General features: G+C 46.5%; 1 protein-coding gene and 1 long non-coding RNA gene across 4 annotated transcripts; one reads left to right on the top strand and one right to left on the bottom strand.

The window, feature by feature from the left end:
• Positions 1-554: 554 nt before the first annotated feature.
• LOC137589334 (piwi-like protein 1) lies at positions 555-13,858 on the top strand. Its single transcript, XM_068307012.1, has 11 exons — positions 555-586; positions 10,101-10,182; positions 11,073-11,187; positions 11,299-11,427; positions 11,529-11,743; positions 11,830-11,951; positions 12,035-12,115; positions 13,060-13,257; positions 13,340-13,448; positions 13,529-13,652; positions 13,737-13,858. Exons 2-11 carry the CDS (start codon positions 10,114-10,116, stop codon positions 13,856-13,858), a joined length of 1,284 nt encoding a protein of 427 aa, XP_068163113.1. The 5' UTR covers positions 555-586; positions 10,101-10,113.
• On the bottom strand, positions 7,033-9,725 carry LOC137589481 (uncharacterized). Of its 3 annotated transcripts, XR_011034195.1 has the most exons (4): positions 9,349-9,725; positions 9,013-9,173; positions 7,178-7,878; positions 7,033-7,077 (listed from the first exon to the last, which is right to left on the bottom strand). It is a non-coding gene; the product is annotated as an uncharacterized lncRNA (long non-coding RNA). The 3 variants fall into 3 exon arrangements; XR_011034194.1 differs by lacking the exon at positions 7,033-7,077 and having other exon boundaries at positions 7,147-7,878; XR_011034196.1 differs by lacking the exon at positions 7,033-7,077 and having other exon boundaries at positions 7,147-7,845.

Genomic DNA, 13,858 nt, shown 5'->3' with positions numbered 1-13,858 from the left:
TACAGTCTGCAACCTGGGAATAAATTTGTTAAGCCGACTGAATAACCCACAACCCAAACAGATAAGGCAGATTTTACAGGTTTTATTCCTATAAATGTATTGGAACATGTGGTTTGGACTTGTGCAGTCTTTGAGCGTTGCCACAGACAACAGAATTGAGCAGTTTTTGATTCCTTTACGTTTTGAACTGTTTTTCCAGCCTCCTGCCTGCAGGTGGCGCCCCGTCCATTCAGACCCGTTCATATGAACTCAGAGCAAAGAAAGCGGGCTGAATAGTAAATTACCCTAGAGCACACGGATCACTGCGCTCCGAAAAGTAGTTCTGCCTCTTTTCTGGAAAACTTTTTTCCTCAATCACTGCTGAATTGTTATTCTTTATTGAGTTAAATATGAACAACCTGCTCTTCAAACACATAACGCAGCCTGAATTGAGCTGACTAGAGGGTCTCGGGAGATACAGGAAGCGTATCAATGCGCTCGGTGATGAGGCCCGTGACTAATTTGCCGTAGTGGTACTCAGAACACCTGTGGACACGCATCATACGTGACCTCTAGAGTTCACTGCCAGCAGAAGTCAACATTTAAAGTAAGCATAATATTAAAGTCGTCATAAAATTTGATAAATAATGATTCCTTTATGCAAATTTACTTTGTTCGCGATGTTTCGATTTGAAGGAAAAAACTCCCTCTCAGCTATCCAATTCGGACACTGTCATTCTACCTGTTGAAGTGGAGCCAAATAATATGGTCCTAAAGACCCTTGGTCCTCCAGCTTCGTGTTCGTTTTCTCTTGGTTGTGGACAATTTCTGAACAGAGTTAAATAAACAAAACACTCAGTGAAATGTCGAAGCTTCAAAGTTTATTTTTCAATTGCAAAGAGAATATTCTCGGCACTTTGTCTCATGGGAGATTACTTCCTGCAGAGTGCCAGGATGCACTTGCAGCACATGGATTTTATGCACATCAGAAGGCGGGGTTCACCTGGTATCACAACAGCTGCAAGATAGCAGGCAAGACAGTGGGTTACATTCAGGTGATGTCATGATGCCCCAATTATCTGAGAAGAAGGAGGAAGACGGCCTTGCAGACGGCCTGGCAAGAGGTGATAAGCAGACAGGTCATGAAAACTATCGTAGCTATACGCCAATTATCTAAGAAGATATACACCAATTATCAGAGAAGAAAGAGGAAGACGGCCTTGCAAGAGTTTCTGCTCGACTAGCTGTGCAAGCAATTTAGCATAAGTCAGCAGTTCTAACTGTCACGTGATGTGACCTAAGATGAACTTTAAGCTCAGTAACTTTCCACAGCAAAATAACATAAAAAGATATAATTCCAACATAACATAAAAAGATATAATTCCAACAATCCCCCTTTTGGACTCGAAAGAGTCCAACACCTAAAATTAAATGTAGAAAATCTGTAGAGCAAAACCTGCTGCCGGGAGAGAACCTTCCGCAGGGTTCCATAACACTAGCATGACATTGAGATGTTGGGAAAAATAGGGGTTTAATGGACAGAGTTAAAGGATTACTTGTGGGGGAGTAATCCCTTTGCAGAGAAAAGAAGGAGCCCAATCCAGAAGTGGGGGGCTGGAACCCATGTTCTGTGGAATACCAAACAGAGGACCAAGAAGCACACCACGGGTCATTAAGGGAGTTGTCACTGTGACCGCAGATGTAAACATCATAGTGTCGCCATGGTGCGCCAGGACCCCTGCAGTTAATTACTTTGCAGAGATCAAAGGTATAAGAAGCTGTAGCCCCCTCAGTGTAGCTAAGCGTTAACCCACCATACTGTTGTAAACATTTGTCAGGAGAGGATGCAGCAGTGACAGCCAAAAGACTAAAAACAAGGAAATACAGCATGTTTTTTTTTTTTTTTTTTTTTAGACTGAAGATAACGGTTGTTGCTTGTAGAGAGGGAGGTCTTGCACCTTTTCCTCTGGGTTGACCCCTCTGGATACTGGCTCGTCCGGACGCTGGTTGAGAGCGATGCTCGGGAACGCTGCACCGTGACCGCTGGGGTCTCTTCAAAAGCTTAGGTCAGTTACTGAACGTAATTGCCTGCTCTCGGGTTGCTTTGTGACTTTACGCCACGTTGAACAACCACTCACTCGATGTCCTCAGTTGGAGCCGTTGCTCGATGTCCTCAGTTGGGGCGGATGCCCTAGTGGTCGTCACCACTATTAGCAGCTTTTGGAGAGGGGAGAGCGACTCCCGTTGGGGTCTTTGCAGGCCTGGTGGACGTCAGATGAAACCACGTGTCCCCTCTTCCTAGAAGCCGAACTGCGGTTCCGGTTCTCTCAATGACTTGATGGGGACCTGTCCACCTAGGTTCAGACCATTTTCGTTTGATTACTCTCAGCCACACCCATTCACACACATTCACACTTTTTGGTGGTTTCTCCTGTGGTTCTGTGAGATGGGAAAAATTGACTGTTAGTTCGCGGAGGCCTTTTGGGCCTTGGAATCCGGGAACTGGTTCCAATGGAGCTGTGGGAGCTGGAAAAGGTCTGTTAGTGTGTGCCTCAAATGGGGTCCAACCTGTGGATGAATTCAATGACATTCTGACATTCAACAGAGCCACAGGGAGGGCCTGTAGCCAATTCATCTTTGACGAGGCCATGGATTTTGACAATTTTTCTTTGATGTTGCGATTCATTCGTTCGACCTTTCCCTGTGACTGAGGGTGATACACAGCGCCAAAAGTGTGTCTCAATCCCAACATACTTTCCACCTGTTGTAGATGTTTGTTTTTGAAATGAGTTCCATTGTCTGACCTGATTTTTCTCGGAAAACCATGAGTTGGAATGTAATGGTTAACCAAATGTTTCACTACAGAAGCTGCTGTCTCTGCTCTGCATGGATAAGCCTCAGGCCATCCTGAAAAAGAGTCAACAATCACTAACAGGTATCGATACCCATTAACCGATTGGATCATGTCGGTAAAATCCATTGAAATTACCTGACCAGGTGCTGTCACTTCCTGGTCCTGCACCCCTGGAGGTGGTTTAGTTGTTGGCAGGCAATTATGCCTATTGCAAACACTGCAGTCCTGCAGTTCACTTTTCACAATTGTTCTCATGAACGGATGCCACCAGCCACAGAGACGTCTCAGTGTTTCGTCCGTGCCTACGTGGCATGGTCCATGGGCTTCTTGAATCAAAACTTTCAATTGTTTTTGAGGCGGCACAGGTTTACCTTCTTTGTTCCAGATTCCTTCATCATTCTTTTCACCCCCTTTTGCCTTCCACAAACTCCTTTCTTCTGGGCTAGCTTTCACCTGCCACTCTCGGATCACATCATTCGTTATTTTGCAATCAATTTCTTTGTCACTCACCGAGAGTTGGAGTGCTGGCTGATAACCTGCCACCTTTTTAGCAGCTGCATCTGCTGCGGCGTTTCCATTTGCAATCAGGTCATTTTTTCTGGAATGACCTGGACACTTGATAACAGCAACAGCTTTTGGCAACATCAGCATTTCCTGGAGATGCATTACCTCTTTCAGGTGTTTAATTGGACTTCCTGTTGCTGTCTGATAATTGTTCCGTTGCCATTCACTTAATGCAGTATGTACAACCAAATGAGCATAAGCAGAATCAGTGTAGATATTTACAGTTTGGTCTTTTGCGAGTCCTAGAGCTTCTGCGACTGCTAGGATTTCAGCTCTCTGTGCTGACTGTGGTCCGTCCAGTCTGACTTCCTTAACTGTCTCAAAATCGTCGTTTTGATGTTGAACTATGGCAAAACCTGATTGCAGGCCATCCATGCCTTTAAAACAACATCCGTCGGTGAACAACGTCATGTCGGGGTTAGTCAATGGCTGTTCGTACAAGTCATCTCTGAGTTTTGTGTCGTCTTGGACTTTTTCTGTACAAAAGTGTGGGGTACCTTCAATCAGACCATCAGCCATATTGATCCCTTCATGGATGAAGATGATGTGTGGTTGAGTGATGACCGATTCAATCTTGCGTTGGCGTCCTCCAGTCATGGTGAAGAATTGGCTTGTGATGTATTGGACAGTGCTGTGTCCAGTTCTGATGGTCAGTGGATGATGAAGTACCACGTGGGCAGTTTTCTGGACCAACCTAGCTAGTGCTGAGGCAAAAGATGAACAGGGCGTTTGGCGTTTTTCATAATTGTCCAATGGTGTTGAGACATACATACAGACGTTTCGTTCTCCTCTATCCCCCTTTTGAAAAAGCACAGCAGAAACACTGCTTGCTTTTTCAGCCACATCGAGGAAAAACATCTTATTGTAGTCAGGAATGGAAAGAGATGTAGCAGAGGCCAAACATGCCTTAAGGTGAGAAAAGGCAGCATCAGCGTCCGGAGTCCAGGCCAAAGCGGCTGAAAGGTTCCGCATGCCGACTTCCTTGACCATAGCACGGAGAGGATGCGTGCACTCTGAGAAGTCAACAACATGATGGCGAGAGTAGTTACACAACCCCAGAAAAGCTAGCATTTGCTTCACGGTAGATGGACGAGCAGAGTGTAAAATGTCTTCTCTGTGCGAGGAGGAGAGGCCTGTGCCCATCCGGGATACACAGCGACCAAGGAAAGAGACTTGAGTTCTGGCAACTTGAATTTTGGATTTAGAAACTTTAAGGCCTACTTCATGGAGACGAAGGAGCAGAGAGTGAGTCGTGTCCAGACAGGATTGCTCTGATGGAGCCGCAACCAGGAGGTCATCGACGTACTGGACGAGGAGCACACCGGGCGGAAGAGACAAAGGTTTCAGAAGCTCACGAAGATGGACGTTGAAGAGACCAGGAGAAAGGAGGAACCCCATGGGCAGACAGTTGTAGGAGTATCTCCTTCCATCCCAGGTGAAGGCCAGATAAGGTTTCATGGATGGATGAAGAGGAATACTGAAAAAAGCATTAGCCAAGTCGATGACAGTGAAGTGAGTGTGAGAGGGCGACAACAGTGAGAGTGCAGCATGAGGGTTCGGGACCGGAAGGGTGGGAGTGGTGACTGCAGCATTTATAGCTCTCAAATCATGGACCATCCTCCATTTGCCTGTACCTTTCTTTTCTACAGGGAGAATGGGTGTATTAAAAGGAGAGCTTTCAATTAGAGCAAGCACACCAGCTTCAAGCAACCCGTTTATGGTCTCAGTTACACCGGCCTTACCCTTCGCAGGAACCGGATATTGAGGAACCCAAATGGGACCCGGTTTCATTTGAAACGTGACTGGCGTGACGTCACAACGACCGACATCCGTAGGACCCTGGGTCCAGAGGGAGTCGGGAAGAGAGTCAATCAGCGCAGGTGCCAAATCGCTGTCGGATGTTTCTCTGCCATGGTGCCTGTCCAGGACGCTGTGTTCTAGGACGGAAGGGATCACAAATTCTGGAGACAAAATGCGATATGAGTCAAGAGATGCAGAATAGTGCAAACCAGAGTAGAATGTCGGCTTCCAATCATCAGCATCGATGCAAGCTTTCACGAAGGGACCCAGATCTTTCTGTGTGTGTTTTGGGGAGACAGCCAAGGAGACATGAGGATAGCAAGGCGGCATCGAAGGATCTGGAGGATCATCCATATGATACCACTTCTGCTGTTCGGGCGTCAAGGATACGGCCCAAGCCACACCCTGAGGTCCTACGTAGAGATCTTGGAGAGAGAGATCCCACGGGAGTCCTTCCACCTCCTGGAAGGCTCCCAGGAAAATTGTGTCTTCCATCCTGTCATAATACAGAGTACAATGCAAAGCGTCAGAGACCAGATCATAGGGGCGTAGGTGACGGACCCAGGGCGACCACTTTGTCCAGAAAGTCTCAACAGGAGTCCACTGTCCAGCATCAGTGTCCATCACAACCCAAAAGATGTCAGCATACATGCACACCACAGCAACTTTGGCATGTACCGGAAACATGGTGTTGACGGGGTTGGTGGCAGACAGGCACAGTCGGGATGATCCATCCGGAAACATCAGTTGCAGGCCGTCGGCAGAACACTTTATCAAAGGACACAACTTGCACATTAAATCACGCCCTAAAAGATTGGCAGGGCTGGAGGGAGCCAGGATAAAGGAGTGAGTTAATAACTGGTTGTGTGCAGAAACCAAAATGGAGGAAGTCTTTGGCAGGGCAATTTCTTCACCCTTGAACCCAACTAAAGGAATTACGTCATTGGTGACATAGGCGCCAGGAGGAAGCCGTTGGATGGTGGAATAACGGGCACCAGTATCAACCATAAAAGGAGTTGACACTCCTCCTACCGTAATGGTGATCATAGGCTCCTGCATGCCTATGTCCGTGGGTTCAGGGCATCTTCATTGTGAGAACTGTTCACCAGGGGGCAGACGCTGGCGATTCGGGACGGGCGAACCTTGGTTGGAGTCCACTGGGCGGCGCTGTTGGTACTGCTGCCGATCTAGAGACTGCCACCGTCCCATGTCTCTGCCACGTCCACGAGGGCGTTGGAATCCACGACCACGCCCCCTAGGTGGGGGCCTCTCGGGGCAATCTTTGACCCAATGACCTTCTCTGCCACAGCGGAAACATACGTAACGTTGAGTGTCAGCCCCACCCCAAGATCGTGGCCCCGACTGATACATCATTCTATCTGCATCATCAGGTGGAAGAGCAGAGGCAGGAGAGGAGACAGAGTCCTCTTTCTTCTTGATGTCCTGGATCTGCATGACGGTCAATTGAGAAACAGCAGTTTGATGTTTTTCTACCTTAGTATCTTTTTCTTTGGCATGTCTCCTCAGAAAGTGTCTCAGGCAGGAACACCACCGGTCATCCGTCATTTCAGCCAGATCTGGTATGTTTTCCATGGCGGTAACCACTGTTTTGGGAATCCCCTTCAAAATGGAAGCTCGAAAGACTGAGTCATGGAAAGGCGAGGTATTATGTAGAAAACCTGTTTTAATGTGATATTCAGTTTTGGCCCGATCAACGTAAGTAGTCGCGTCCTCTCCAACTTTTGGAGTGAACACCATGTCATGGACAGCACACAGAGGCAAAGGGAAATGTGCGTTAAGACCTACGTCATGCGGTCCAAATTTTCGTGGTCTAGAGGTTCATCTTTAGCCATACGACCCACCCCTGTTTCCTCTAGAACCTGTGGTAAGATAGACAAAGGACATACTTTAGTTAAAATCATTTGCATGTCACCAACACACAAGTCGTGGCCCATAGCCTGACGCTGCACGGATGCAAACCAATTGCGTCCCCCCGATGAAATAGGTGGCAATGTCTGAAGCATGGCATTGAGATCTGCTGCAGGGAAAGGGCGGTAGACGGCAACACGCCGTCCGGAGTTGGGGTCCACTGTATCCATCAATGGAGCTTGTACAGCGGCTCTGGATCGAGTCACAGGTCCCTCTGAGGTGGGCTGACAGGGAGGCGGGGTTGGAGGCCGGGGAGGGAGAGAAGGGAGGGGAAGAGCGGAGACGGGAGGTTCCACTCGGGAAGAGAGGCGACAGAGCTGTTCCTGAAGTGCAGCCACCTGTTTCTGTAAAGTGGAATGTTGTTCGTTGTCAAATGATACCTCATGATGTTTGAGTGACGTCTTGAAGTGTTCCTCCGCTTCTTGTTCTGCTTGTAGGACCCTCTGACGGAGTTCGTCTCTGACGCTGCGGGAGGCATTCCCTCTGCGCAGCAGCTCCGTCTTGAACTCACTCAGGGCAAGCCTCAGGTCCGGATAAGTTTTACTGGTCCTGAGGATTTCTTCAAACTCATCTTTAAGCTGTTTGTTAGCTCGTTCACAGGGCGCGGCCATGATTCTGACATGTTCCGGTACCACTTTACCTTCAGTCGCGGGTGTGGGCGCGGATGGGGCGGTCTGATCCATGTGCAGTTTCCCGCTGGTGATGTTCCAGACTGGTGCCTGGAAGTATAGTGACGGCGGGTCTGGTCTGGTCTGAGTCAGAGTCAGAGTCTGTTGTAATTCTGCATAAGGATTACTGGCAAACGGGTTAGTTTTGGAAAAAACAGATGCAAAATTCTCCCCCAGATAAGGAGGCGGGTCAGGATTATTCCAAGCACACTTTTCTTTGACCTCTTGTCTACTTACTCTGACTGATCCTCCCATTGACAGCAATCGTACATGTGACTTAACTTTTTCCACCTTTACATATGACTCTCGTGCCCGCCTTCCTGGAATACTGATTCTATTTGTTGCAGAGACAGTTGTGGCCAGTACATTTAACTTTTTAATGCATGCTTTTTCAACCTCTTTCATCAGTAAGACGAATGATTTTTTGGATGTTAGCGGTGGTAACCATCCTTTTTACAGCAATCTTCAAACCAATCTTTCATTTCAGACTCCGTCTTACTGCGGATCTTTGTGGGCAGTCCCTCGGATGCCACTAAAATAGCAATTTTTGCTTGATTTTCTAATGGTGCACCATCTGGGTCGTCTGGAATTAAGTTCCAGTTGAACCAGTCTGTTTCCCGATCGAATTCACCTTCCATTGTAAATTCTATTAGGCCTTTTCCCAATTTAGTTAAGAAAATTCGGCGTCGTTTCCTCCGAGAACCTCAACACGGAACTCAGTATCACTCGACCCACGATCCCGGATCGTTTCACTAATATTCCCAGACGGGCGTCCCAGACGCAAAATCTCTAGCGCGCAGGATGTCCCAGACAATCCTCTCAGTCTACTCAGTTATGGAAGAATTTACCAGACGTTTTTAGCCAATAGTTTGCTTTAACCTCTACAGCCTAATGTCATCAGCTGGGGCAACCCCACAAACTCTTTGAGCGACCGCAGTATTAAAACAACTAGGTTTGAACGTCTGTAAACCTAGTTGAGTGTTCTTACTGTAAGAATAATTTAGGTGTAAGAACCACCAGACGCTGACACAAAGTATAATTAAAAGACCGATCAATCCAAACAGCGTCCAGTTTGACATTCACAAAAAGACGTCTATTAAATCAAATCACTGGTGTTCGAGTCAATGATTCTAGAACGTTTTCCAAATAGGGAAAGACAGATTTTAACCTTATACTGACAGGCAGAGACAAGGCCCTAAGAGGCAAAGTTCCTCTTACCTTACAAGTCGGGGTACCCTTTGGAGTTGTCTCTGTCCGGCAGGAGTCCAGCCAAGATCACGTCGGGGTCACCAAATGTTGAAGTGGAGCCAAATAATATGGTCCTAAAGACCCTTGGTCCTCCAGCTTCGTGTTCGTTTTCTCTTGGTTGTGGACAATTTCTGAACAGAGTTAAATAAACAAAACACTCAGTGAAATGTCGAAGCTTCAAAGTTTATTTTTCAATTGCAAAGAGAATATTCTCGGCACTTTGTCTCATGGGAGATTACTTCCTGCAGAGTGCCAGGATGCACTTGCAGCACATGGATTTTATGCACATCAGAAGGCGGGGTTCACCTGGTATCACAACAGCTGCAAGATAGCAGGCAAGACAGTGGGTTACATTCAGGTGATGTCATGATGCCCCAATTATCTGAGAAGAAAGAGGAAGACGGCCTTGCAGACGGCCTGGCAAGAGGTGATAAGCAGACAGGTCATGAAAACTATCGTAGCTATACGCCAATTATCTAAGAAGATATACACCAATTATCAGAGAAGAAAGAGGAAGACGGCCTTGCAAGAGTTTCTGCTCGACTAGCTGTGCAAGCAATTTAGCATAAGTCAGCAGTTCTAACTGTCACGTGATGTGACCTAAGATGAACTTTAAGCTCAGTAACTTTCCACAGCAAAATAACATAAAAAGATATAATTCCAACATAACATAAAAAGATATAATTCCAACATACCCTTATCTGATTTTAATTAGCCCGTTCAGTTTAAGGACTATCGCAAAGTATCGTAATTCTAACCGATACCTTGAAAGTCGGATATTCTGTGTGGAGTTATATTATAGTAATGTATACATATTGAATTTATGTTGATGCTAATAGTGGCTCATTAGCTACTAGCGGCATTGCACAGCCACACCCTACATTTACAGTCGCCATCTTGTTTAGACCAATTAAACGAGAGTAAACGATACTTTAATTTAGATTTTATTTCGTACTGGTGAGGATGAGGGGCGGTGTAGTTTTCCTGATCACGTATTTACTTCATTTGTTGGTAATATTTCTAAAAATAGTGAAATGTGTTTTTGAACCCTTCTGAAGCTAGCTGAGGAAAATGACTGGTCGGGCACGAGCCAGAGCACGAGGCCGGGCACGCGGTCAGGAGGCAGTGGCCCCGGGATCGGTAAGGACTTCCGGTTGCTGTGACCTGTGGTTTTAACCTTTTGTTTTAACTCTCCTCTTCTGAGACAATGTCCGGTGTTATTTAAAGGTTTATTCTAAGGGTAGAAAGTTTCTTCAGACGTCTCAGCGCAGCGCGAACCAACAGGAAACAGTTTCCAGGCTGTGTCAAAATAAAATGCGTGTCAAAATAAAATCCTACATCAAGAGCACATTGTCATTGAATGATATGTAAATACTAAATAAAATAAACCACGCAATTAAACAGATTTATTCATATCTAATAGTAAGTAGTTAGAATTAGCGCTTCAGATATTTAGAGGAGAAAATCTACAGAAACACATGGTCATAAATTAATTATATAACATGAAATGAAAAATACTCACTTGAACAACACATGCTAACCGTGTAGGTATTCAAACATTTATTTTACAGAATTGATTGTTGCGTTACCACATTTATCCTGGTTTAGGGGCGCAGAGAAAAGAAGTCTGAACATCTTTCACCTTTTGTCAGCAGGTGACATGAGGCTGATTGGCCCAGATCCTCCCACTTTTACTGAGTAAATTGGCATTGTTGTTAGGTTTTTTGTGTACAGTTATTCATATTTTTGATACGATTCATTAGGGTCCACAAGCCATTAGCGATAGGCTGTCATTATTTTAAATGAACTTCTTTTTAATAATGAAATTAAAAGGACAATTAAACAGTCGTTACATCGGTAATATTTTTACTAAAATTGAAGATTTCTGGTTGAACAATATTTCCAATTGAGCTGGTAATAAAAGATTTTACAGTTCAGTGGGCATGTAGGATGAACTGAAAATGGATCAGTAGCCCTTCTTTTATTCCAAAAGCTTTGTTACACATTTCCAACTTTTTCCTGTGTTAAAGAGCCAAACCCGAGAAGCTGCCCCAGCACCTTGCCCCGCCCCACCGAGGGGAGATGAGGAAGCAGTGCAAGTTGGTAGAGGTCGGCAGAAAGGCCCGGGACCGTTCTCTTCAGAAGGTGTGGTCACGTCTCATTATCCTAGTTGACCCGGAGCGATGGGTCAGCTCGACTGACCAGCAACTGAAACATGTCTGCAGCGTGTTTGTAACCTCAGTCTTGGTTTGTCAGCTGTGGTCGAGATCTCAGCTGGGTTCCAGCAGGTGAAGCTGGGAGAACGAGGAGGACGCCGCCGGGATTTTAGTGATTCTGGGATTTTAACCAGACGGACGATGACTCATGTGGCGGAATCCAAGACGGGTGTGTCACGTTAATGTACATTTTTCCTTACACACGCAGCCGTTGTAACGAGTGCAGGTGATTGCAAATCTCTCTCTGCTATTGTGTGTGAACTTCTTCAGGAACGAGCGGGCGGCCAATCCCGTTGGTCGCAAACTTCTTCCGCATCCTGTCCCGCCCGCAGTGGGTCCTGTACCAATACCACGTGACCTACAATCCGATGAAGGAGGCCCGTCGCCTGAGAGCCGCCCTCCTCTTCCAGCACGAGGAGTTGCTCGGCACAGCGCGGACCTTCGATGGAGCGATGCTTGTTCTGCCCCACAAGCTGCGAGACAAGGTTAAATGAAAATTTCATAAAGTCACTGGAAAACATAATTTCAGAAGCAGATTTAATCTTCTGCTGGTTTCCTTCCTGGGGTTTAGGAGACGGTTGTCTGCAGCGAAACCAGGGAAGGAGAAAAGGTTGAGATAACCATCACCCTGGTTTCTGAACTCCCCCCATCGTCTCCAGTGTGCATCCAGTTTTACAACCTCATCTTCAAAAGGTGCGTTTTCTGGTCCTCAGGAACTGGTGGGGGATTCATGGTGATGCACGTTCCTATATCATATGTTCTAATCATCCCTGCAGGATCCTGAAGATCCTCAACATGCAGCAGATCGGACGCAACTACTACAACCCCCGGGACCCCCTGGACATCCCACAGCACAAGTATGTTCTTCTGTTTCTGGCCTGAAGCCGGATGTTTCCATGTCAGTGGCACCTGGTGACACGTAGAGAATCAGATTTTCAACATGTTACATTTTTAGAAGTGATGTCAGTGGAATCTGAAAGCTGCTGATTTTGGTCCCAAGCAGCAGCTGCCTTTCTAATGCTAGCTAGCATGCTAGCAGCAGTAGTTCTGTTGAAGGATGGGGAGATGCTGTTTTTCTTGCAGCGGGCCGATCTTCATCACCATCAGTTTTTTTTTTGCGTTGCGGAATCCAAATAAATCCTGTCCATGAAACTCAGTGTTTTTTTGGAGTCTTTAAACGATCAATGGATACTTTGTGTGTTTGAATCCATGGATGGAGATTGAATGAAGCGGAGTGAACGTGATGGTTTCCTCAGGGAAGATGAAAAAGGTTTTTCTTGGTGCCGGGTGTTGGAGCTACATCTGTCATCCTTATAGACCGGGGGTGTGAAACTCATTTTCACCGAGGGCCACATCAGCATAACAGCTGTTCTGCTAGGACCAGATGTAACTAAATGTAATGTGACATAGATGTAAAATAACTACAGCTTAATGTTAAATAACTGAATTTATTATTCATGTTGCAAACATTACAGTTGCATAGAAAAATGTGAGCTTGTTGCTGTTACCACATGAATCCTTTAAATTTGTCAGAACTCCATCAATCAAGGATCAAATTATCCAATGAATAAAGAAAAATGACATCAAACACAAGTTAGGACATTAACTTTGTTCAAAATGTTTTTGTCAGAGTTAAAATGGCCTCTGACCTTTAATGCTCTTGCAGGCCACATTAAATGATGCAGCGGTGCCAGATTTGGCCCCCGAGCCTTGAGTTTGACATGTGTTATAGACGCTTGTTGTTGTGTGAAAAGCTGCAGGTGAGTTGTTCCGTCTAAACTTGTGTGTCGGTCGTTTCCAGGCTGACCATCTGGCCGGGGTTCTCCACCGCCATCCTGCAATACGAGTCCTCCATCATGATGTGTGTCGACGTGAGCCACCGGGTTCTGCGTAGCGAGACCGTCCTGGACTTCATGATCAGCATGAGGCAGTCTTGTGGAAGCCACCGCTTCCAAGACGTCTGCACCAAGGAGCTCATTGGACTGATTGTTCTCACCAAGTAGGACCTAACACCCCCACTACCCTCAGCACGTAGAGGTCCACGGATCACATGACCTTTCACTCTTCTCTCAATTATTCAGGTACAACAACAAAACCTACAGGATTGATGACATCGCCTGGGATCACACCCCCATCAACACCTTCACTCGGGCCGACAAGGATGTGTCCTTCATTGACTACTACAAGAACGTGAGACAGAACCCAACAGAACCGGATGCTCTCACACTGTATTTGCGTTCTTCGCGGTCACGTCTGCTTCCTCCTCCCAGAATTACGGAATCATCGTCTCCGACCTGACCCAGGTGCTGCTGGTCACCAGGATCAAGCGGCGTGATCCAGGAAGCCAGTCTCCCACGACTGTCATGCTGATCCCAGAGCTGTGCTACTTAACAGGTGAGCAGCAGATGGAGAGGTTGTGGGACACAGATTGGCTCCGTACGGGTTCCACTTCACCTGAAACCCGCTTGTTTCTGACAGGACTGACTGACAAAATGAGAGGAGACTTCAATGTGATGAAGGACCTGACCGCCCACACCAGGCTGAACCCAGAGCAGCGAGAGGGACGCCTCAACAGATTTGTCAACAATGTGCATCGGTAG

The sequence above is a fragment of the Antennarius striatus genome, chromosome 22 (genome assembly GCF_040054535.1).
Source record: "Antennarius striatus isolate MH-2024 chromosome 22, ASM4005453v1, whole genome shotgun sequence".
Lineage (NCBI taxonomy): Eukaryota > Metazoa > Chordata > Actinopteri > Lophiiformes > Antennariidae > Antennarius > Antennarius striatus.
Note: the sequence above shows the minus strand (reverse complement) of the source record. Positions and strands in the feature narration are given on the sequence as shown.